The 21,802-nt window shown below is 42.0% G+C and overlaps 2 protein-coding genes across 4 annotated transcripts in view; one reads left to right on the top strand and one right to left on the bottom strand.

Annotated features, from left to right (window-relative positions):
• PDE6H (phosphodiesterase 6H) overlaps positions 1-21,802 on the bottom strand; it is a 179,651-nt gene that overhangs the window by 20,649 nt on the left and 137,200 nt on the right. Inside the window, exons 1-2 of one of the 3 annotated variants that reach the window (XM_023256795.2) lie at positions 17,460-17,523; positions 14,967-15,029 (exon numbers count right to left, since the gene is read on the bottom strand). The exons of 1 other annotated variant lie outside the window; for it this stretch is intronic. The gene's annotated coding sequence lies outside the window, so the exon portion shown is untranslated. Of the gene's footprint in view, positions 1-14,966; positions 15,030-17,459; positions 17,524-21,802 lie in introns of those variants that run through there. One more of the 3 variants, XM_019834578.2, reaches the window with a different exon arrangement.
• Positions 1,905-20,823, top strand: ARHGDIB (Rho GDP dissociation inhibitor beta). Its single transcript, XM_003988447.5, has 6 exons — positions 1,905-2,055; positions 12,299-12,482; positions 13,136-13,219; positions 16,008-16,084; positions 19,200-19,263; positions 20,122-20,823. Exons 2-6 carry the CDS (start codon positions 12,305-12,307, stop codon positions 20,319-20,321), a joined length of 603 nt encoding a protein of 200 aa, XP_003988496.1. The 5' UTR covers positions 1,905-2,055; positions 12,299-12,304; the 3' UTR covers positions 20,322-20,823.

The following is a 21,802-nucleotide window of genomic DNA, read 5'->3' as shown; positions in this document are numbered from 1 at the left end:
GGTCGTGGAATCTAGCTCCTTCCTCAGGCTCCACGCTGAGCACGGAGCCTGCTTAAGATTCTCTCTCTCTCTCTCTCTCTCTCTCTCTCTCTCTCTCTCTCTCCCTCTGCCTGTCTCCCCTGCTCATTCTCTCTCTCTCTCTCTCTCTCTCTTTCTCTCTCTCTCTAAAATTAAAAAGAAAGAGAGGCTTTAAGTTGGCAATTCTTAATCCTTTTGAGGTCATGGACTCTTTTGAGAATTTGATGAAAATTATGAATGTTCTCTCCTCCCCCAATAAATACATACACACTGCACACGTACAAACTGATTTTACAGACAATTTCTAGTGGTGTCTATACCTTCTAATGCCATACCTAGAGCAGTGCATTAAGAAAAATTGTGGAGTCACATTGGACTTGGCAGGAAAAAAAAAAAAAAAAGCCCTGTTTGACTCGTGACGTCTTCCCAAATAGCATGAGAAATGGGTATGGCATGGAGACTATGAATCTACCATTCCCAATTTTTAAATCTTTCTTGTTCTAAATAATTTATTCTACCTATGTTATTTTTTAATTGTCTGTCTCCCCTAGAACGTAATTTCCACAAGAGAGCAGAGATTTTTGTCTGTTGTCTACTGATGTTTCAGTGGTGCCTAGAACAATAACTGGCAGAAAAAAGGTGCTCGACAAATGCTATTGAAAGAAGAAATGTGTCCCCTCTTGAGAATACTAAGCTACAAAATCTCTTCCCTGCAGACTAATATTTGCTTTGATTTATGATGCAGTCAGATGCTTTGTTTCAAGGGCTATCTTCTCTCTACATCATTTTGAAATTTACACACTAAGTCTGTATTTGGTTTTCAGCGCTTTTGCCAATTTTAATCATACACTGCTGTCCTTTTTCTATTTTTCTAGATTAACCTCTTTTCTCCCACCAAATGACCACCATCTCGATTGTTTCAGTTCCAGTGACTAAAGGTAACGTATGTTTGGTGGCATCCGTTTACAAATTAAAGGGAGCAAAGTGCAGTACGCTTAAATGACAGCAAAATAGATGTCCATTTCTTCAAAAATATTTGCTTGATTAGTCAGCTGTAAACGTACTGAAATGATATAAATAGTGAATATTGAAATGTTAGTATAAATAAGCGTTGTTTATTGGCAGCAGCTATGGAAGTGTTTGGAATAAATGTGGTTTGAATGCCTAAAAAGTGTTCCTTTAAATGGTTTCAATATGGCCTCCGCAACTCGTTCCCATTTAAATTACTTCACAGACCAATTCCCTAGATATGGTACAATTTCAGTACTTGTTAAATTATCACAAATTCTGAGGTAGAAGACAACGAACTAATGAAGTTAGATGCTATTTTGTGATCTTCATTCCTAGGTTTAATCAAAAGCAGTGCTTTACGTTTTTTACTTAAAACATTTGGCCACAACGACAAGCAACATTTGACTGTGCTGCAGTACAGAGAGCTGCATTTTGAAATTATACCAACAAAACCCCCAAAATCTGTTTGAGGACAATTTTTTTAAGTTTAGGGCCAAGTATATGCAGTTAACATTCATAATTCCTTAGCACTCTGTATTCACAGCCAGCAAACTTTCAAGATATCTGGCTGATGAGAAAGCTGGCAGAGACCATATAGGATGAGACGTCAGTGCTATGAACTGACGCTGGTGCGAATTTATTGCCACTGGTTTCAAGGATACTTGCCTCAAGAAGCTTATGCACTGAAATGACTCGATTTTTAGACACACCCACACAATTATTCGTAGTGCTCAAGACTATGGCCTCGATGCCCTTGCATGGACACTCATGCATACCCAAGTTCACACTCACGCGGGCAGTCATGCTCCCACATGTCCCATTAATTGACAAGAACACTGTTCAGTTGACTGATCGAGAGATATGCAGTCCAAAGGAACAGAATTTGAGACAGCCCAGGGTTTCCTCTTCTAGTAGGTTTAAAACATTTTTTTTTCCCCTCACTAACTTCCTTCCTGTTCTAACTGCCAGTACTCAGAAGTCAGAGTAAGAGACAGAGGCACCCCAGAGAGCTGTGAGCCACTGAATGTAAGTTGAAATACCTCGGATGCGGGAGGCTCTAGGTGGGCGCAGGGAAACGTGGTAAATCTCGCAACTAGGCTACGACCCTCTCCAGTTTATTATTTTTTTTTTAGAAGGGCAATTCCTCTTTAAAACAAACTTTATGATAAGAAAGTACTAAAGAGGCTGTTGGAACAGTTCTGCAGAGAATGGGGAAGTCAGAGCAGGGAATGTTAGCAATGACTCAGGGGAGAGAGCCCCGTGAGGGAGGGGAGGGTGTGCCCTGCAGCCCTGGGGATGAAATCCTGTGTGTCTGGGGAAAGGACTATGAGTGTAACTGCTGCAGAGTGCCCGGAGGGGTTTCCTACAAGGTAGGACTGGGCATCTAGCCGAGTTCAGAAGCACAAAGACTGTGGACACAAACTGGTGTGGAACATGCTGGTAGATGATGGGTTGCTGCTGGGGTGGAGATGTGTGGTTTCCTGTTTTTAAGTAGATTGAAAGAGACTGATTGCAAAGCAAAAAAGATAAAGACCCAAAGCTGTCAAACATTAAACTCGTTGCCACTAAAGAACTTTTCTGGGGATAGGAGGGAAACGCATAATGAAAGCCTCCCTTGGAGTACGGTGGGATTTAATAATCGAAGGGAAAGTATGGTAGAACATATTGTTACTTACTTATCAGTCATATAGAGACAGATTTCCACCATGAACAGAAACCGTTTATTAAATGCCTGCAGTCAGACGGGCGGAAAGATAGTGGGTATTGTTGCCAAAAAATAGCTCTTTACATCCGAGAGAACTGAAGGCAGACATGGAAGGCACCAAATAATTTATTAAGAGATAGGTTCTGGGGCACCTGGATGCCTCAGTCAGTTAAGCGTCTGACTCTTGATTTGAAATCAGGTCATGATCTCACGGTTTGTGGGGTTGAGCCCCGTGTCACGCTCCTGTCAGTGTGGAGCCTGCTTGGGATTCTCTCTCTTCTTCTCCCTCTCTCCCTCCCCCTCTCATGCATGTGTGCACATTCTCTCTCTCTCGCTCTCTCTCTCTCTCTCTCTCTCTCTTTCTCTCGCTCTCTCTCACTCTCCCTCTCTCCCTCTCTTTCACTGTCAAAATAAATAAATAAACATTAAAAAATAGAGGTTCTACAAAAATCCAAATAGATCTGTTAGGATATCTGATCTGGGAAGCCACTAAATTTGGAGACCATTAGAAAGAAGTGTTTTAGGCATGACCTGAAATTCTTTCTTCCCTTTAAAGGACGCTCCAGTCAGCATGTCTTATAGATCTTGTCTGTAATTAAACTCTAGACCTAGGGTAATTTATCCTGGGTCTGATAAATCCTGGGGAAGGCAGACTGCTTTCATAGAGAGGTCCCATGGTCACCCCTTCACGTGGAGACCAAGAGCCACTGAAATCGAGGTGAGCGTGTTGGATCCTCACTGCAGGAACGATCAAGCAAGGGAAACCAAGAGGCCGGTGTTGGCCCTGGAGGTTCAGGCACAGGTAGACATCCTTGATCTTTGCCATTGCTTTGTTTTGTTAAGTGGACAAGAAAATATCCCTCCCAAATCCAAATACGACACAAGCATAGTAGTAAGATCATCTTGCTCTCTTGTAAGATGTGTAGAATTCTGAGAGAAGAATTCATTCTTCATGTATGCTACACAGTCCCAGCACTTGTGGAAGAGCTATGTCACAGATGTACACAAGCTGACTGGAGTGTTCCAGGGACTGGAATTTCGTCCTTCCTTGTTTGGGAGAGCATGAATCTGTCCCTAGGGAAGTGTGCTGTGAGCAGCATCGAGGTTCTGTTTTCAGCAAAGTCACCCTGACAGAAAGATTGGCCTGGGAGCACAAAATGTTACAAACCGCAGCTAGCAGGGAGAGAAGCCCCAGGGAGGAAAACCTAAGCAGATAAGCAGATAGAGAAAGAACCAGCATCTGTCAAGTGCTTTCTTGGTAGAAACTCAACTCTGAATCCTGAGAGGACTCAGAGGAGACAGTAAGGCTCAGAAGTGTTAAATTATTTGACTAAAGTCACATACTGGTGCGAAAAAAAAAAAAAAAAAAAAAGAACCAACAGCTACAATGCCTTAGAAGGACATTTTAAGAAATGTCTCATGGGAGAAATTGTTTTTAATCCCTTGTTTGTAGGTCAGTGTTATGTTGTCAGGGACCCTGGATGAAAGTCCATACTGGCATACCCGGAGATGGGTCTCATGTTGCTCCCGAAACTTCAATGCTTATCCCCTCAGCAAGCACTTACTGAGTCCCCCTGTACTCTGGTCACCATAGCCAGAGCTGGTAAAACGTCAGTAAAGCTTTCTTAAAGGGCCTGATCTTGTCGGCACAAGGGATTATAGAGAGTGTCTTTACTTATTTTCATGCTTAATTTAAAACTTCTGTGACTGTATTGAGTTATGGCAGTGTAGTATTTTGCTTAATAACGGCTTAATGCAGTTTTTGTTGAGGATTATTTAAAATAAATATTTGCAGGGGCGCCTGGGTGGCTCAGTCGGTTGGGCCTCCGACTTTGGCTCAGGTCATGATCTCGCGGTCCGTGGGTTCGAGCCCCGTGTCGGGCTCTGTGCTGACAGCTCGGAGCCTGGAGCCTGTTTCGGATTCTGTGTCTCCCTCTTTCTCTGACCCTCCCCTGTTCATGCTCTCTATCTCTCTGTCTCAAATAAATAAATGTTAAAGTAAATATTTGCAGAGGTGCCTGGGTGGCTCATTTGGTTAAGCGGCTTACTTCGGCTCAGGTCATGATCTCACAATTGATGAGTTCAAAACCCACGTCGGGCTCTCTGATTCAGCATAGAGCCCGCTTCAGATCCTCTGCCCCCGGCCTCTCTGCCCCTCCCCTGTGTGTGCACGCTCTCTCTCCCTCTCTCTCCAAAATACATAAGCCTTTAAAAATAATTTAAAAATAAAATAAATATCTGCAAAAATACTGAGCATAGTAACTTCACAGGGTAGACACCCAGAAAAGTTGAATGGGTCCACTGAGTCCTCTCTCCTTCCACGTATGAATCTGGGTTAGAAGGATGTATTGTGAATACACAGGGAAGAAATTATGTATTGGTTCTCCCACCAAGGAAAATGTTAAAGAATTCTGCATCTAGTAATATGTCCCCTCCTCTGGATTGATTTTAATGTTTACTGGCCCTAATAGGGACTCTCAGGCACTTAGTTGATTCCCCTCATCCAGCTTTGCTCTCTTGGATGCTCTTCATAGAGCGAAGATGGTAGAAAGCCGCCCTGAGGAGCCTGGGAAGCACCGATCCCGCCATGGTGCTATGGAATACTGAGAAACCACAGAGGACTCCAGAACCCGGACAGCTTGTGGTGTCCTGAGGGATGACCTTGGATTCCCCCAGATAAGCCAATCACCAGGCAGCCAGGAAAGCAGAGCCGAACCCTTGACCAGCTCTGACATGTGGACAGTCCTTCAGGGATGGCCCAACTCTCCAGAGCTGGGGAAAGTGGGACGTGTCCTGGTCAGCAGGGAAGGGACAGGACACGGTGACAGAGAATGCTCATACTCACATAGGTACTTCTCTGATGGAAATCCCCCTACTTCTGGTACTTCCCTCTCTCATCCCCACCATTTCTATCTAATAATATTCATGGCCTGCGCGTCTAGATACGTGAGTGATCTGGCAACTTCGGAACAGAAGTTAAATCTCCACAGTGTTTTGCTCCACAGCCAAAGGAAGTTTTCTCTATTGGCCGCCCCTGTGTCTTTTATCAGTTCTCATCATTCACAGAGTGAACTCTGGCTTCAATTATGAAAGAGAGCAATAAATAGAATCTAAAATTAAATTGCCCATGAGGAAGCTTTTGTAAAGAAATAGAATAGTGACAGTCCCATTTTCAGGTTGATCCAGTTAATAAACAATCCTTGCGATTCCCAGAACTTCTTGTCTCTTCCGTACGCCTCAAAGAAACAAAATCTATTTTTAAGAAGGAAGGAGTGGACGTTGTCAACACCGCAGATCCAAGGGAAAGCACTTGGTGCCTAGGCAGTCAGTGACCTCACTTTGCTGAAAGTGTTCAGCAAAACAGATGGCATCGCTGGGAAGGGAGCAGAGGACGAGCATGGGTCCTTTATTCAGCATCTACCATTGGCCAGGACAGCCGGGAACTTTTCATGTCTTTGTTCCAATTCTTCAACCCCGTAAAGAAAGATTATTACTCCCACACTACTAGTGGAAAATCTTGGGCTCAGCTAGGTTGATAATTTACTTGTGTCATGCAATAATTCAGTGCAGACCCACATTTTGTTTTTATTTTACTTTTTTAATGTTTGTTTATGTTTGAGAAAAAGAAAGAGAGAGAGAGAGAGAGAGAGAGAGAGAGAGAACACAGCGGGGGCAGGGAGATACAGAATCTTAAGCTGGCTCCAGGTTCTGAGCTGTCAGCACAGAGCCCGATGCAGGGCTCAAACTCATGGACCATGAGATCCATGACCTGAGCCAAATGTGGATGCTCAATCCATTGAGCCACCCAGGTGTCCCGCAGAACCGCGTTTTCAATCTCTGACCCATCAGACTCAAAGTCCGTATTCTAGTAGGCACTGAAGATCACCTTTCTTTGACATAACAAGGTGATTTGTTTTATCTAAAGTCGAGTTTCACCTTTTCTGGCCCTCAGCTTATTTAGAACTGCATTAGTGAACCAGACAAGGGTGCTCCATCCCGAGGTGGGTGCAAATTCTTAAGGGTATTTCACTTGCGAGGTCTTGGAAATTTCACTCAATTTGCAAGCAAAACCACCAGTTTGGTGCTATGGCATTCTTGCACCATGAGGAAGCATCCTAATTTAATGTGGCATTTTAATTGAGCCTGAGAGGATTAAGTTCCTAACTCAGCACACCCTTCGTGTTTACACTGCTTTGCTGAGTAGCAAACACAAGGGTGTGAGCGTTTCACTGTGAAAATTCATCTGTGGAAGCATCAGTGAAACAGAAGATAAAGATAATGAGTAGTAAGCACACACACACACAAAACCAGTATGTGCTTCAGGTCCTGCCGGAGCCCACGCTAACCTCGTTAAACATGTAATTGTTCATTGTCCATTCCACTTTTACTGTTTAAAAAAGCCAAAGTCAAAACAACATACAAACAGCAACAACGACAAAAAAAAAACCCAGCTCTGCTGTTTGTGGAACAGTGGGTGAGCTGCAGAGGAAGGTGAGAAAAGACCAGCCAGAATGTTCTACACAGATGGACTGGGTTCTCCCCTACCCCACCTCCACTTCCTCTTTTCTCATTTCAGAGGCTTCTGTAAATTAAGGAGCATTCGAGCATTCATTGTATTAGGAAGAGGTTTCAGAGACCCTTCCAATGCAATGATTTCATTCTGCAGAGGACAAAATCCGGAGCACAGGGAGGTTCCGTGACCTGTGCCAGGTGACTTGGGCAGAGTTGCATGGAAACCCTCTTTATATGACACTTCCCTGCCTTGCTAAAGCCTGCAGAGTTTTGCAAAGAAGCATTTACCGCAGCCTGGGCACCCTCAAGATAGATTCCCAAGAAGACTAATGGGTTCTATAATTTTATCTTTACTTCTTAATAAAGACGGCTGAAGCAACAGATCGTTGCTCCTGGAAGCCAGACAACCTGGGCTCAGCTATAATTCTGCCCCTTACACAGCATGTCATCTTGGGCAAGTTACTTACCTGAGCTTTAGTTTCCTGAAGAGAATGATAATACCCGTCCTCAAGGCTGTCATGAGGATGATGAGATAATCCTCAGGAAAGCATTTAGCATTATGTAAGTTAACTATTATAATTATTACCATCAATAAGAGAACCAGTTTTTCTTTTTTTTTTTTTTAATGTTTATTTATTTATCTTTGAGAACGCAAGTGAGGGAGGAGCAGAGAGAGAGGGAGACACAGAATCCGAAAGCAGGCTCCAGGCTCGGAGCTGGCAGCACAGAGCCCAATGAGGGGCTCGAACCCACAAACCATGAGATCATGGCCTAAGCCGAAGTCAGACGCTTAACCAACTGAGCCACCCAGGCACCCCGAAAATCGGTTGTTCTTTAGATGATACTTGAAGATAGTCTATAGAATTTCCATGACATGCCTATTCTCACTTTAGCAAGCACCCATAAAATGGGGGGATAGAAAGAGAAAACGGATATCTGTGGTTAAATATATGCACACGTATAATTTGGGAAATCGTCATCAAACTATATAAGCTATTGTGGCTGAGGCTTTGGCAGAATCTGAAGTTCTGCAGAGATGAACTGTGAAATGAAAAATGCAGTTCCTTTTGGGAAATCATGCAAATCTGAAATAGTAAAACAGAGATAGATAAGTCTCTTGGGTACACAAGTGAAATAAGGTAACTGAATGACTGTGGCTTAGTGGACACATGACTGCAGGGCAGGAGAAATCTACAGATGGAGACCTTAGGAAAGATACACTTAGAGGTTGTGTGCTCCAGCCCCCCAAACCCCAAGATAAGGAGAGTAAGATCCGCAGTATTTGAAACATCTTCTTAGGGTGTTACAGCTGATCAGTAGCAAAGCCAGAACCAAAATCCACACGTGATGAAGTCCTAGTTCAAAGCAGAGATAATTATCCAAAATCAAGTATATTGAACAGAACTCTTCCCCTAAAGAGCTGTGCCCTTTGCACTTTTGCTCCTCTGCCAGGCTTTGTGCCATTACCTCAGATATAGACATTACCTGGTATCTCCTTTTGCTTCTACATAAGCCAACATTTGGGGTTTGATACACATGATTCTCAGCTGAAAGCTAGGTGGGGTCAGTGACCCAGCCAGGCAAGCTTCCATTGTAACACTCAACTCTCTGCCTCATGTTTCCAAGAAGTCACAGTGTCAAGGTCATGTTTCTAATCTTGGACTCCAGTAAAGCCTAGGAGCCTCTGGATTGCAAGCACAATCTCATAGGTGTATTCCTTTTTTCTAAGTTGTGACTTTCACCAGATTTGTCAAGAGACCTACAGTTTCTGAAAAGATGAACCAACCAAACCACTGTGGTTGTCCATCCCCCAGCCCTCTCTCCACTTTGGAGAGTAACTTAAACACCAGTATGAGTGTGCTAAAGCACTGTGTCTTATAAATAGTAGGTGCTCACCAAACATTATGCTTTAAAGAAGTTTCCTTGAGAATTGCTTTTCCAGTTCTTTATTTCTTGTATTATTATGTTTTCATCTTTTTCTACTCAGCTTTCCAGATTGAACTGGTTTGGGACCATCTAGCTTCATATCTCCTTTTTATATGCTATGTGATTAAACCAAATTATTTTGGGGCGCATGGGTGGCTCAGTCGGTTGAGCGTCCAACTTCGGCTCAGGTCATGATCTCACAGTTCGTGGGTTCGAGTCCTGCATCAGGTTCTGTGCTGACAGCTCAGAGCCTGGAGCCTGCTTCGGATACTGTGTCTCTCTCTCTGCCTATCCCCTGCTCACACTCTGTCAATCTCTCTCTCAACAAATAAATAAACATTAAAAAACAAACAAACAAATTATTTTGATGTGGTCCTGAATTTTCTCTTTACTACAGCAATTTTATACAGTAACCTCATACTATCCTCTGCTCTTACACGTCTTTTAAACAAATTTGTTTCATTTTTGTGAAGCAATTATTGTATACCTGTTTGCAATGAATCAAGCAAATTTAGACTTGACATAAGTCTCAGATTTACTAGTAAGAATATCAAGATCTAGATGACAGATAAATTGACTTGCCAATGATCACACAGAGGTTGTCAAACCCTGTCTGAGATCAGGTCTTTGTCCTTGTCTCTCCCTTCTCTCTCTCTCTCTCTCTCTCTCTCTCTCTCTCTCTCTCTCTCTCTCTCCCTCTCTTTCTCCTTTCAAAATTGAGATTTCAGCCTGCAAAATAATAATTCCCTGCAGGTTATGGAAATTACCTTGGGCTAGTTAGTGAGTACGTGTGATATCTTTTGATGGTCAGACTTCAAGCAGATGATTTGTTAGAGCCAAGCGATATATTCCAGAAAGGCCTTTTGAAGAGGGCCAAGATGTCCTCATCTATAGATAGGCTTCCTGATGACCTGTCCACAGGTTTGTTATGTGACTTCCATTCTGGGTATCTAGTCAGGCTCCTGGGTGTCACCAGAGGAGAGCCTGTCTCTTCTGATTAGTCTTATCTGGTTTGCTCTTCATCTCACTGCTTCATGATTGTCCTCAAACTACCTACAATCTACAATCTCCACCCACTGTGCCCTTCATTATTTTTCTAACCCGTTCATTCAGTTTCCCTGAGTGTTGTTTGGAATATTAGTTGAGCTGGTCATGATGTTTATTGTGCTGTGAGAGGCTCAGCTTTGAGTGGTGCTGAATCTTGGGCTGAAGCAAGAGTTGCCATAGGAACAAGCCTGCCTGTTTCCTTCCTGCACAGGAAGTGGACCTGGGCATTGCAATGCTGTTTGCAGACTTGATCAAGCGCATGGTGTTTGGCTTGTTATTTTGCTAGCAGAGGATCGATGAGCCAAGAGATAGTGTTTCTTTCTCTTCTCTTTCTTTTCCTTCCTTTTCTCTTAAAATTGTTTTTGTTTGGCTTCACTTCCCAATTATTTTCCTTTCTGATGCCAATGATGGAGACATCGAAACTCAAAACCATAACTGGTTTTGGCCAGAGATAGCTTCATCCCCTGGGGGACTTTATAGAGGTTTGCAGAGTCATTTAAGATAAGATATGCTAGATATTGTCTCACATTTGTGCCACTCAGGAACAATGTAGCCTTTAACATGGCAGGGAAGAGACATACTCTTGGGGGAGGACTGAAGGAAATCAGGAAATTATCTCCTTGCCCAAATACCTCCTGTGTTTCCCCCAAATAGCTCCATTGCTGCCAGCCATGGGCCTGAAATTCTTCCAGCACAGACTTCCTCTTTATTAGGACACTGCAGTTCCAGCTATAGGAATTTGAGCATTTCTCTTAACCTCTGACTTTCCATTTTTTCAATGATTCAATGAGGGGTTGAAATATATCACCTCTAAGTTTCCTTTCTGCTCTGAAAATCTCTGACTACACATGCCCTAAAATGGGTAATTTTTTAAAAATCTATTATTCAGTCACTAACAACTAAGTGTGAATAATTTAATTAGAATCATGCCTCAGGGCACCTGGGTGGCTCAGTCATTTGGGCATTTGACTCTTGATTTTGGCTCAGGTCATGATCTCATGGTTCCGCGAGTTTGACCCAATCTGCACTGGTGGTGCAGAGCCTGCTTGGAATTCTCTCTCTCCTTCTCTCTCTCTCTCTTTCTCAAAATAAATAAATCAATTAAAAAAAAAGAATCTCCCCTCACTATTTTAATACACAGCAAGTAAAGGTAGATTATAATGTGATAATGGAAGAAGACAGACTCCAGAGTATGCCTAGATGAGGCCTTAGGGCATAAAGTCACTAGAAATCTGGGTAGGGGAGGTACTAAAAGGGAAGGGGATCCAGAAAGGGGAGATCAGTGGAAGGTAAAAGTAAAGACATACTAATCCTTACCATTTCGTCTGGAGGAATTTAATTTTGTTATTTTATGTCATTTCAAAAGAACAGAAGATCTTTAGCTATAGAACCAAACAAATCAAACAATGGATGTTTATAAAATGCCTCCACTATTCAATTATTATGGGAGATTCAAGAGAAACACAGAACCTGGTACCTGCCCTCAAGGAGTGTTGGATGGGAACCATTCCTACACCTCAGGCAGGTATCATAGGGGTCTACAACGTTGCATGACTTACCTTTGAAGTATTGCAGGAGTTCAGGGAAAGATTCAATTAATGGGAAGATGCCAACTCTTTCTTTGGCTCCCTGTGTTTTGAAACCATCATAACCGAGACTGTACAACGTTAAGAGCCTTGACACTGGAGGGGTGGTGGCTGGATTTAGAGAACTGTGGTTATTTCTATAATTATTTGAACTGGGGCTCTCTGCTCATTATTTGGGGCTGCCTGTGTTATGTTGCTTCGCTTACACATTACTCACAAATGAGCTATTTCTTTCTTGTCAGTTTTATTCGGTGAACAGGAGACATTTGTCACAGTGCAGAGAAATTCAGGAAGATCTGAGAAAAGACCAAATGCATTATATTCTCATTGCATAAAAATATGAGATTAAATTAGGAAAAAATATCCTGGAAAATCCCTGACAATGACAAAAGTCCATTAGGGCAAGGATGGTGTTACCAGTAGCCCCACAAACATTTTCCATACCTGTGGACTTTTGGCTAATGGACTATCATCCTCTCTGTCTCTAAAATAGATCGAAATGACTGAAAAGGACCCAGAAGCACACCTGGAGGAAGATGTTGATGAGCTGGACAGCAAGCTCAATTACAAGCCTCCACCTCAGAAGTCGCTGAAAGAGCTCCAGGAGATGGACAAGGATGATGAAAGCCTAATCAAGTACAAGAAAACACTCCTGGGGGATGGCCCTGTGGTGGCAGGTGTGTGTGTACAGGGGGATAGGGGAAGGTGGGAGGGCCCCGATCAGGCATACATTTTGGCAACACAGGAGCAGGTGCAAAAGAAAGAATACCAAGTGTTTCCAGGGCTCAGTGAGTGAGGCACGATCTATATATGCTGCATAAAGTGACAACTGCAGGATTAAGTCCTCTTTGGAGATAAAGTGCAAGCTGGCATTGAAATAGGCAAAAATTACACATAAGGAAGATTTAGAAAGAACTTCAGACTACCACTCAGATGGCATTCTCTTCATTCTCTCACATTTTCTTTCCTTCTTCTCTTTCTCTTCCTTGCTCCTTACTTAACCGTTCCTCTCTTCCACATACACAACAGCAGAATTGGATATAGATGGGCACTGCCAATCTAGCAGAGGAATTTACCCACAGCCACTCAGGAAATGTTTGCTGTTGATAACTAAGATGGGCCTCCAAAAGCTTGACACAGAAATAGTCCTGCTCGAGTTTCTGAGGCCATTAAGGCCAACATAGTGAACTTGCCGCTTTCATCTGTATATTCGCTCCACATTAGAGATATCACTTTTCTTTTTATATTCCTTCTCTCCTACTTGAAATGTACACACACTGTACCCGCATGTTCTCTTCCCTAAAATTACATTCTTTTCTGAATCCTGCAGACCCAACAGCCCCCAATGTCAAGGTCACGCGGCTTAGCCTCGTTTGTGACAGTGCCCCAGGACCAATCACCATGGACCTCACTGGTAAGTGGACACATCTGTTCTGTTCAAAGGCGTCTAGCGATATCGCAGGGAAAACTTAGTCTCCGCCCCCTCTCCCAGCAAAAGGAAAGGCCGGCAAGGTGAATGCCAGACACATGTATGCTGGCATTGGTTCACAAATCATTGCTCTCAGAGTGCAGTATTTACCATGCTTAATGAAAAGCTCAATCTCTGTCTCTAATTAATTGGAGGGAGTGCAGTCATAAGCGTTGGATGTATTTACTTGTATCATAATTACTTCAGAATTTTATCTCTACACAGTACCAGGGGAATTACTATCCGTATAAAGCGACTGATGATGGAAATATTAAGAAGCAGGCTGTATGCTTCTGAAATGTAATATTTATACATTCTAAACATCAGAGAAAATATTCATTTACATCACCTAGAGACCTTACTTGAAGGCAAGAAGCAATCTAAAATCTTTTATTAATTTTTTAAAAATTTTTAATGTTTATTTTTGAGAGAGAGAGACAGACAGAGCAAAAGCAGGAGATGGGCAGACAGAGAGAGAGGGAGACACAGAATCCAAAGCAGGCTCCAGGCTCTAAACTGCCAACACAGAGCCTGATGCAGGGCTCAAACCCACGAATCACGAGATCATGACTTGAGCTGAAGTCAGAAGCTTACCAAACTGAGCCACCCAGGCACCCCTAAAATCTTTTAAATAGTGCTGGAAATTCTACTGTTAAGTACATACTATTTTAGCCTAAAGCTCTGATTCTTGTATAAGCAACTTCCCCCACTAAAGATGTACCAATTAAGATGTTATTTCTTTTCCCCTTATTGTGACAAGGGTCAAATCCTTTCCTGGAACTTAAATCATGAGGAGATAAAGACAGGCTGAGAAGTCAGGTATTATGGGTGACGTGTGCATCCCAGGGTAGAGAAGGAAGAGCCAGGAGGTTGAGGGTGTCCAAGGTAGATCTTCAGCAAAAAATAAAATTACCAGATTCAAAAGGTGGACTCATGAGACAGAGCAAAGCATGATTCTAGCAGTAGGCTCAGCGGCCAGGTGGCTCCCTTCTCCCAGGACACATCCACTCTTTGCCTTATATGGGCTTGTCTGAGGGAGGAAATCAGAGGCTAAGACACACTTCCCCTTCAACTGAAATCATTACAGCAGACACAAGTGCAGCTACCCCCACATTCTAGCATCTCTCTAGGAGAATCTCTCTCTCTCTTTCTTTCTCACCAGGACTCAGGCCTCTTCCTGTGTGAAATTGGGTAATGTTACCAGGTGCAACTGTCAATTTGTTAGATGGGGTCTGAATTAGCTCTGAGGAAATCTAAGGGCCCGATGGTATTGCAGGGAAAACTCAGTTTCTTTCACTTTCCTAGCACTGGGATGTCTTAAGTTTGGTTTTCTGTCACAAAAAGGCTATTGAGGTGAATCCCAGTATAAACACACACACACACACACACACACACACATATATAATACCCATAATATACAGTATATATAGAAAACAGTGTGTGTATGTATATATGTGTACATATGTACAATATACTTTATATATATAGTATATATACAAAACTGTGTGTGTGTATATATATATACTATATAAATGCACACACACACACACACACACACACATATATATATACTATTTGGTATATATATATGGTATATATACTATGTAGTATTGTAGTATATATACTACATGGTGTGAAGCACATGCTCAGAGCTATGCAAAACAGCAAAACACACACACACAAACACACTTACCCCTGAAGGTCAGATGACACAGGATCACATTGGGAGAAGAACAGAGAGTGATTATCTCCATACCTAAAGTACAGGAATTAGAGTCAGATCCTGGTTTTATGGGTCCTGAAGCTTTTATTACTTAAGGGACTCTCCTTAAGGAAAATAATATGAAATTACAAATGCAAAAGCAAAATTAAGTACAAAGTGAATATATATCTAGAATGATAAAAGGGAAACCAAGAGAAGTAAATTTTTTTAAGGCTAGAAAATGCCATAAACATCACCGAATCTACAAAAACAATTAGGTGGTACTACCATATAATATTTTTCTTATATTTATCTGTTTGAGAGGTAAGGGCATATTCTTTAATCATCTTTTTGTTTGGCCACATATGTGATATCATTTTCAATAGAGAAAATAGCAAGATCATTCAGATGTTCCTCTAGGATCACTGATTAAAACTTGTTTTTATTATTGATAATTAGAAAAGACATTGTCAGGGGCGCCTGGGTGGCTCAGTCGGTTAAGCGTCCGACTTCAGCTCAGGTCATGATCTCACAGTTTGTGGGTTTGAACCCCGCATCAGGCTTTGTGCTGGCAGCTGGGAGCCTGGAGCCTGCTTCAGATTCTGGATCTCCCTCTCTCTCTCTCTCTGCCCCTCCCCCACTAATACTTTTTCTCTCTCTCTCTCTCTCTCTCTCTCTCTCTCTCTCTCAAAAATAAATAAACATTAAAAAAGAAAAAGAAAAGACATCGTCACACACAACTCACTGCTGTTAATACCTTATATATTTTAGGGTTGTCATCAAACTTGGGGGAAAAGTACTATCGCATTTCTTCCATATCTAGCTATAAGATTTCAGCTTTTCAAGTGTGTGTGCGTGTGTGTGTGTGTGTGTGTGTGTGTAGCAACTAGTCTCAAATATTCTTTGAATTGAGGGCCATGAGGACTGTGTTGCTCTGATGAGCCCAGCAAACAGCTCCGGAGTTTAAATCATTCATCTTCTTGTGTTTCTTCTTCTGAGGAGAATAATCTCTTTCTAAATCTACTTCTACAGGAGATCTTGAAGCTCTCAAAAAAGAAACTTTTGTGCTAAAGGAAGGTGTTGAATACAGAGTCAAAATTAACTTCAAAGTGAGTATCTTTCCCTGAATGTTTTTATAAAGCTTAAATTCTTCCTATAATCAGAGAAGGAAAAAACCCAAATGTCTTGCATTAACATGCTGTCATAGTTTTTGTGTTTCCTTCCCCCTGACCTCCCCTCTCTAGACTGTCCTCTCCCCAACTCTGAGCTCTACCTGCTGAGGCCCACCCTTGCTTCATGCCTTTTCCCAACCAGTGCCCTCGCCTTGAACTCTCCATTGATAACTCAACCAACAGGACTGTTCTGTGAACTCCCAACGCTCCCGTCCATGAAGCACACCCTATTTTGTATTGCACCATTTGTGGCATTTCTTCCCTGTACAGCCCAAGCGCCCTGAGAAAGGGAAAGATTATTTATCTCTTGTTTCCAGTATCGTACCTGAAACTTTGTAAATGATATTTAGTGAGTACTTATTGAGAAATCGATAAATGAATGAATCAATTATTAGTAAACAATGGAACAGATGGAGCCACAGTTCTAATTGCTCGATGGTTGTATAAATCCAGGAGTATGGACCTTGGAAAATAACTGGAAACTACAATTATAGTTGTGGAGCAAGCAAACAGGTAACAGCAAAAACTGAACAAGAATTGACATATAAAGAATGAATGCATACCCCATTGAACAGCCAAAAGCAAGAAGAAAAATAATCTTGACTGAAAACAAATAAGTCAGAGATGTACTGTTTGCTCTCAATTGCTTATATTTGCCTTGGTTGCCCTTCTCAGCCATATCCTTCAGGGACCTTTAGGGCCACCAAGGAAGACCCCATCTGCCCTCTGTGTTTGCACACTGGGCTCTTCTTTCCCCTCAGTGCGGGGTTGATTCAGGGTCTGTGGACAATCACTCTGTACCACGTATAATTATGCCTCAAAATAATTTCATTCTGAAAATACTTGTTGATGCCTACTCTACAATATGCACTGAGCCATGGTTCACTTGCTTGTTTCGTGTAGTATTATTCATTATCAAAGCACTCGAGAGTTTGGTATTGTATCTAAATACGCCTAGAATTATATCTAAGGCATTGCATCCGAATATGCTTAGAAGGGGTTACACATCGGTCGAATTTTTAATCATTAATGCTATTGCCTTAATTTGTCAGTTTAGTAAGCCCATTTGTACCAAATGAAGGAGGTAAGGTAAATTTTGATGGGAACAAGATGAGAAGGAAAGGTCTGGAGCATAGGCCTCTGCTGTGGTGGGAAAGCCGAAGAGGATGCAGTGGTCGGGGTTACACATGAGGGTGATGCAGGAGGAGGGCACAGAAAGGAGTTTTCAGGTCCCACCCGCTTCAGATACTTAGCATTGTCTCAAGCAAGAGAAAACCATTCTCTGTGTGCAACCCACACAATGTTAACCAACCTGTGGCCTGTCCCAGCATGGGGCTCCAGGTAGAAGAAATAACAGGTCAAAACTGGAAATAATTGAGAAGCGTTTTAAGTCTTTACTGACATCTGCTGAAAAGTATCCAAGAAAGTTTGCATTTATAACACCAGCAACACATTCCAAAAGTCCTCTTGCATTATCTGTCTTTCAATGGTGTTCAGTGTTCTTCTCTTTCTTCCCCCCAAAACCTGGCCTGGGGGGCATGGTTCTTCTAGTTTCTCCCCCTTTTCCTTCTGCTCCCAAGGACATGTAGTATCTCTGACTCACAGTACTCTGGTCACCAAGGCTTCTTCCTCTGGAAGTGGAGAGGAACAATGGGAAGGCGTGCAGACAGAGGAAGAGAGTTCTATGAATATTCGTACTTTTCTATTACCCATCTCAAACATATTTATATTAAATGAACCCTCTATGGAGCAGTAGAAAAACAGGAGGCTCCGTTTTGAAGTCCTTATGGTGAGTAGCAACCACCATTCCTGTTTTTCAGTCTTTTTACCACCAGACCACATCTCCTACAAAGACCAAAGGACTAGCTTAGAGACTTCTAGAAAAATGCATTCACTTTTTTTCTATTTGTATGAGCCACATCTGGCAGAGTGATCAGAAAGTTAGGGCATCACTTTGTCACAATTTCTTCCATGGAATTGTTTTCATTCTGTATGCTTTTGATAGATTTGTACGACAGATTTTACTGAGTGACCATCTAAAACCTAAACTAGGGTTCATGGCTGAGCTACCTCATTGCCAATAAAACAAAACATAGCACTGATAAATTGGTTTAATTATTCTGTCCAAAACAGGAAAGCAGCCATAATTACTGTTGGGAGAAATTATTTGAAGATGCTTTCATTCTTCATCTTGGCGAACAATTAACCAAGCCCTCCAGCTAATGACGCAATGTCCACTTTATTTGTTTGTATGAACATGAGCACAGTATAAAATTAATGGGCAATGCAGTTCAGTCCTAGGCAAAATGAATCATGGAAAAACAAAGTGCTTGGGCTATATATATTTTCATCCTACTTTAGTGAACTTTCTCTGAAAGGCTTGGGAAAGTGGTGACATCTCAGACAACATGTGAAAATAACAGACATCCAAAATGCTTGCCAAACACGAGTGGATTTCACCCATTATTTATCAGTTTAGTAAGCCTATGTTTCCATGAGGCCCATCTCCCCATCTTTAGACTCCAGTCTCAGTGACATTACAGGCACAACCATCTTTTAAATCTGATTTTCCATTACAGCTTTTCTCCTTGTTGTTTGTTTTTCATGATAGATAGATCATCTCTGAGGTTAGGGTTTTCAGGTATTCACATAATATTTTCCATTGGTACCTTTGTAGCCTTTCCTAAGACAAGGACAGTCTTCTGGCCAGTAGTATCAGGGAGGGGAAGCTCAAGACTGTTCTTAGGACCTTTGGAGGAAGGATAAATGTAATGAAGAACACTGAGACAATGTTTTAATTAAGCACCCCCCTCCCCCAAACCAAACAGCACAGTATTCCATGATTAGAACCAGATTGGCAACGTTGAGTCTTGTGATCTCTCCAATCTCCGCCTCACCATCACATGAAATGATAATAGTAACACTTATTCTGAATTAAATCTCAATCTTCTTCCGTCCTCAGAGAAGACTGCTAGGTAGGATAAGCATGAAAGATGAGGGAAAATGAAAGACCTATTTTAATCTGAATTGCTTGGATCCTTCCCACCTACAGGTGAACAGAGATATTGTGTCAGGCCTGAAATATGTTCAGCATACCTACCGGACTGGGGTGAAAGGTAAGGGACCCACACTTTACATTGTCCCAAACTCTGCTCCCCACTGATACTTAATCTTCTGCTTATTAACAATTTTAATCATAGGCTCATGTAAGAATCTGATTAAAAGCTATGGGCGCTCCCCCTAGGAAAAAGCACATATGTACCTCTGACCTCGACACCAATGGTAAGGCCTACGTCCAGAGATCCAGTTTAGACTGGGTCCACCACTAACCTTCAGCATTCAGTTTCTGGAATTTAAGCTTATTATTCATAAAGGGGAAGAGTAACCAAGATAAGTTTGAATAAAGATGGAGTATATTAAAATACTCTCAAAAAAAAAAAAAAAAGTTCACAGGTATACATGTGTCAGAGAAATCCAAGACCAGAAGAAGTTCATTGCATATAGGAAGAAACAGAGGCCCAGAAATGTTATGTGACTTAAATAGTTGCAGAGCTAAGATCAGAACTCAGGTTTCCGTTAATGTGGAGTTTTTTTTAATGGTATAATCTGCTACATCTACCATAAAAGAGTCTTGATCCCCATAGCTTTAAGGCACAGATTTCCCAACTCTCCTGATAGTATCAGCTGTGATGCTTTTTAAAACACTGATTCTTGGGACCACCCATGGAAGATTACTTGTCCATAGTATCTAAGAGTGGGTCAAAGAAAACTGTATTATTAAAAGGTACTCCGATAAAAAAAAAAATATTTTAAAGAAAATAAAAAGGTGCCCCATGTAAATCTGACATTTTGCCAGTATTGGAAACTGTGGCTCTTGGCGTTGATCACTGTGAGCTGTGCTCCGAAATTTCCAGTTTGCTGTGTTTGTTTTCTCTTTCAGACTCTTACCCTAATGAACTTTCCTTTCTTCCTAGTGGATAAAGCGACATTTATGGTTGGCAGCTATGGGCCTCGGCCAGAGGAGTATGAGTTCCTGACTCCAATTGAGGAGGCTCCCAAGGGTATGCTGGCCCGAGGCACTTACCACAACAAGTCCTTCTTCACCGACGATGACAAGCATGACCACCTTACCTGGGAGTGGAACCTGTCTATTAAGAAGGAATGGACAGAATGAGTGCATCTGCCCTTCCTTTTCCCCACCGTGCCACTCAGAAGTACCCTCTCTGTCATATTCATCACCCTGTCCCTCCTCCCTGTTCAGAGCTGGGTCCTTTCCCCAATACTCCCCACATTCTGTTATCAATGCTTCTTGTCCCGCAATGTCTCTCAAAGTGGTCCCTAGCACAAGATGCTTAACACCCAGACTTTAATCCTGCCCATTCCTTCCAATCCTCATCATGGCCAGATCTTCAAAATTCTTCATTTCAATACATGGTCATTTAGTATTTCCTTCTATTTTTCCCATGTGAGCAACTAGAGGCCAAGAAATAGGCAAACTATCACTAACAGTCCTTTGCCTTGGGTTCCAGTAGCTCATTCCCATCCCTGCATTCTTCTGGGGTTGCTGCTGGCTCAGTGAAGGTCCCTAATCACGTTGCCTACCAGTTGGGGTTCTTCTTTTATGGGAGACACTGTAAACAACACAAGAGAATAAATAAAACAGTTGTATGATCTGACTGAGACCCTCATTTCCCTGCCTTCTTTCTTTGAACAAATATGATAACTACATTGTTTACATTTGTGAGCTTCCTCAGAGCATATGTGTGGGCTGGACACAGTAGAGACGGTATTTACATCACTAGGAAATGTTTAGTCTCCCTGTTCTAGTGCAATGAGCAATGAATATTCAGAATGTGAATAGTAGAAATCCTGAGATATTTTATTTTATAGTAGTACCATATGGAACTTTCTCCTGAGCTTGAGACCCATATATCCTACTACCTATGGGAATCCTATCTTGGATTTCAGAGGGCACGTGTGGGCCAAATCAGCCACTGCTTCTCTCCTGCTTACGACCTTCCAATATAATCCCAGTTGCTTAGAGAATAAGATCCTACACTTATTGTATAATACCCCCTACAATCTGGCCTAAATTCAATTACTAATAATTCTCTCACACATTACATTTGCATCTCCGTGTTTGGGCTCTTTACATGAATGGGCTCTTTACATGAAACTCTCCTTCCACCTCTGTTGCCTGGAAAAATCCTATTTACAGGGGACTCTGCTTAGGCATCCCTTGTAGGAAGAAAACCTTCACTGAACCCCACCATTGTGCTAAGTGTCCTTAAGTCTGTATTTTCATAGTATCCTATGAGTTTCTCAATTTTTAATCACCTCCCATTTTATATTTAAATGATCTGTTTATTTGTTCATCTTTCACACTAACAATCTGGGAAAGGCTGGATCAGATCATACTTATCTTTGTATCCCTAGTACTTAGATCAATACCTGCAGAGAATATTTCCTTTTTAGTTAATCTAAATGAACAGACTTGGGGTGCCTGGGTGGCTCAGTCTGTTGAGCGTCAGACTTCGGCTCAGGTCATGATCTCACAGTTTGTGGGTTCAAGCCCCGCGTCGGGCTCTGTGCTGACTGCTTGCTCAGAGCCTGGAGCCTGCTTCAGATTCTGTGTCTCCTTCTCTCTCTGCCCCT

Source organism: Felis catus, chromosome B4, assembly GCF_018350175.1.
Source record: "Felis catus isolate Fca126 chromosome B4, F.catus_Fca126_mat1.0, whole genome shotgun sequence".
NCBI lineage: Eukaryota > Metazoa > Chordata > Mammalia > Carnivora > Felidae > Felis > Felis catus.
This window is presented reverse-complemented; position numbering and strand designations above follow the sequence as displayed.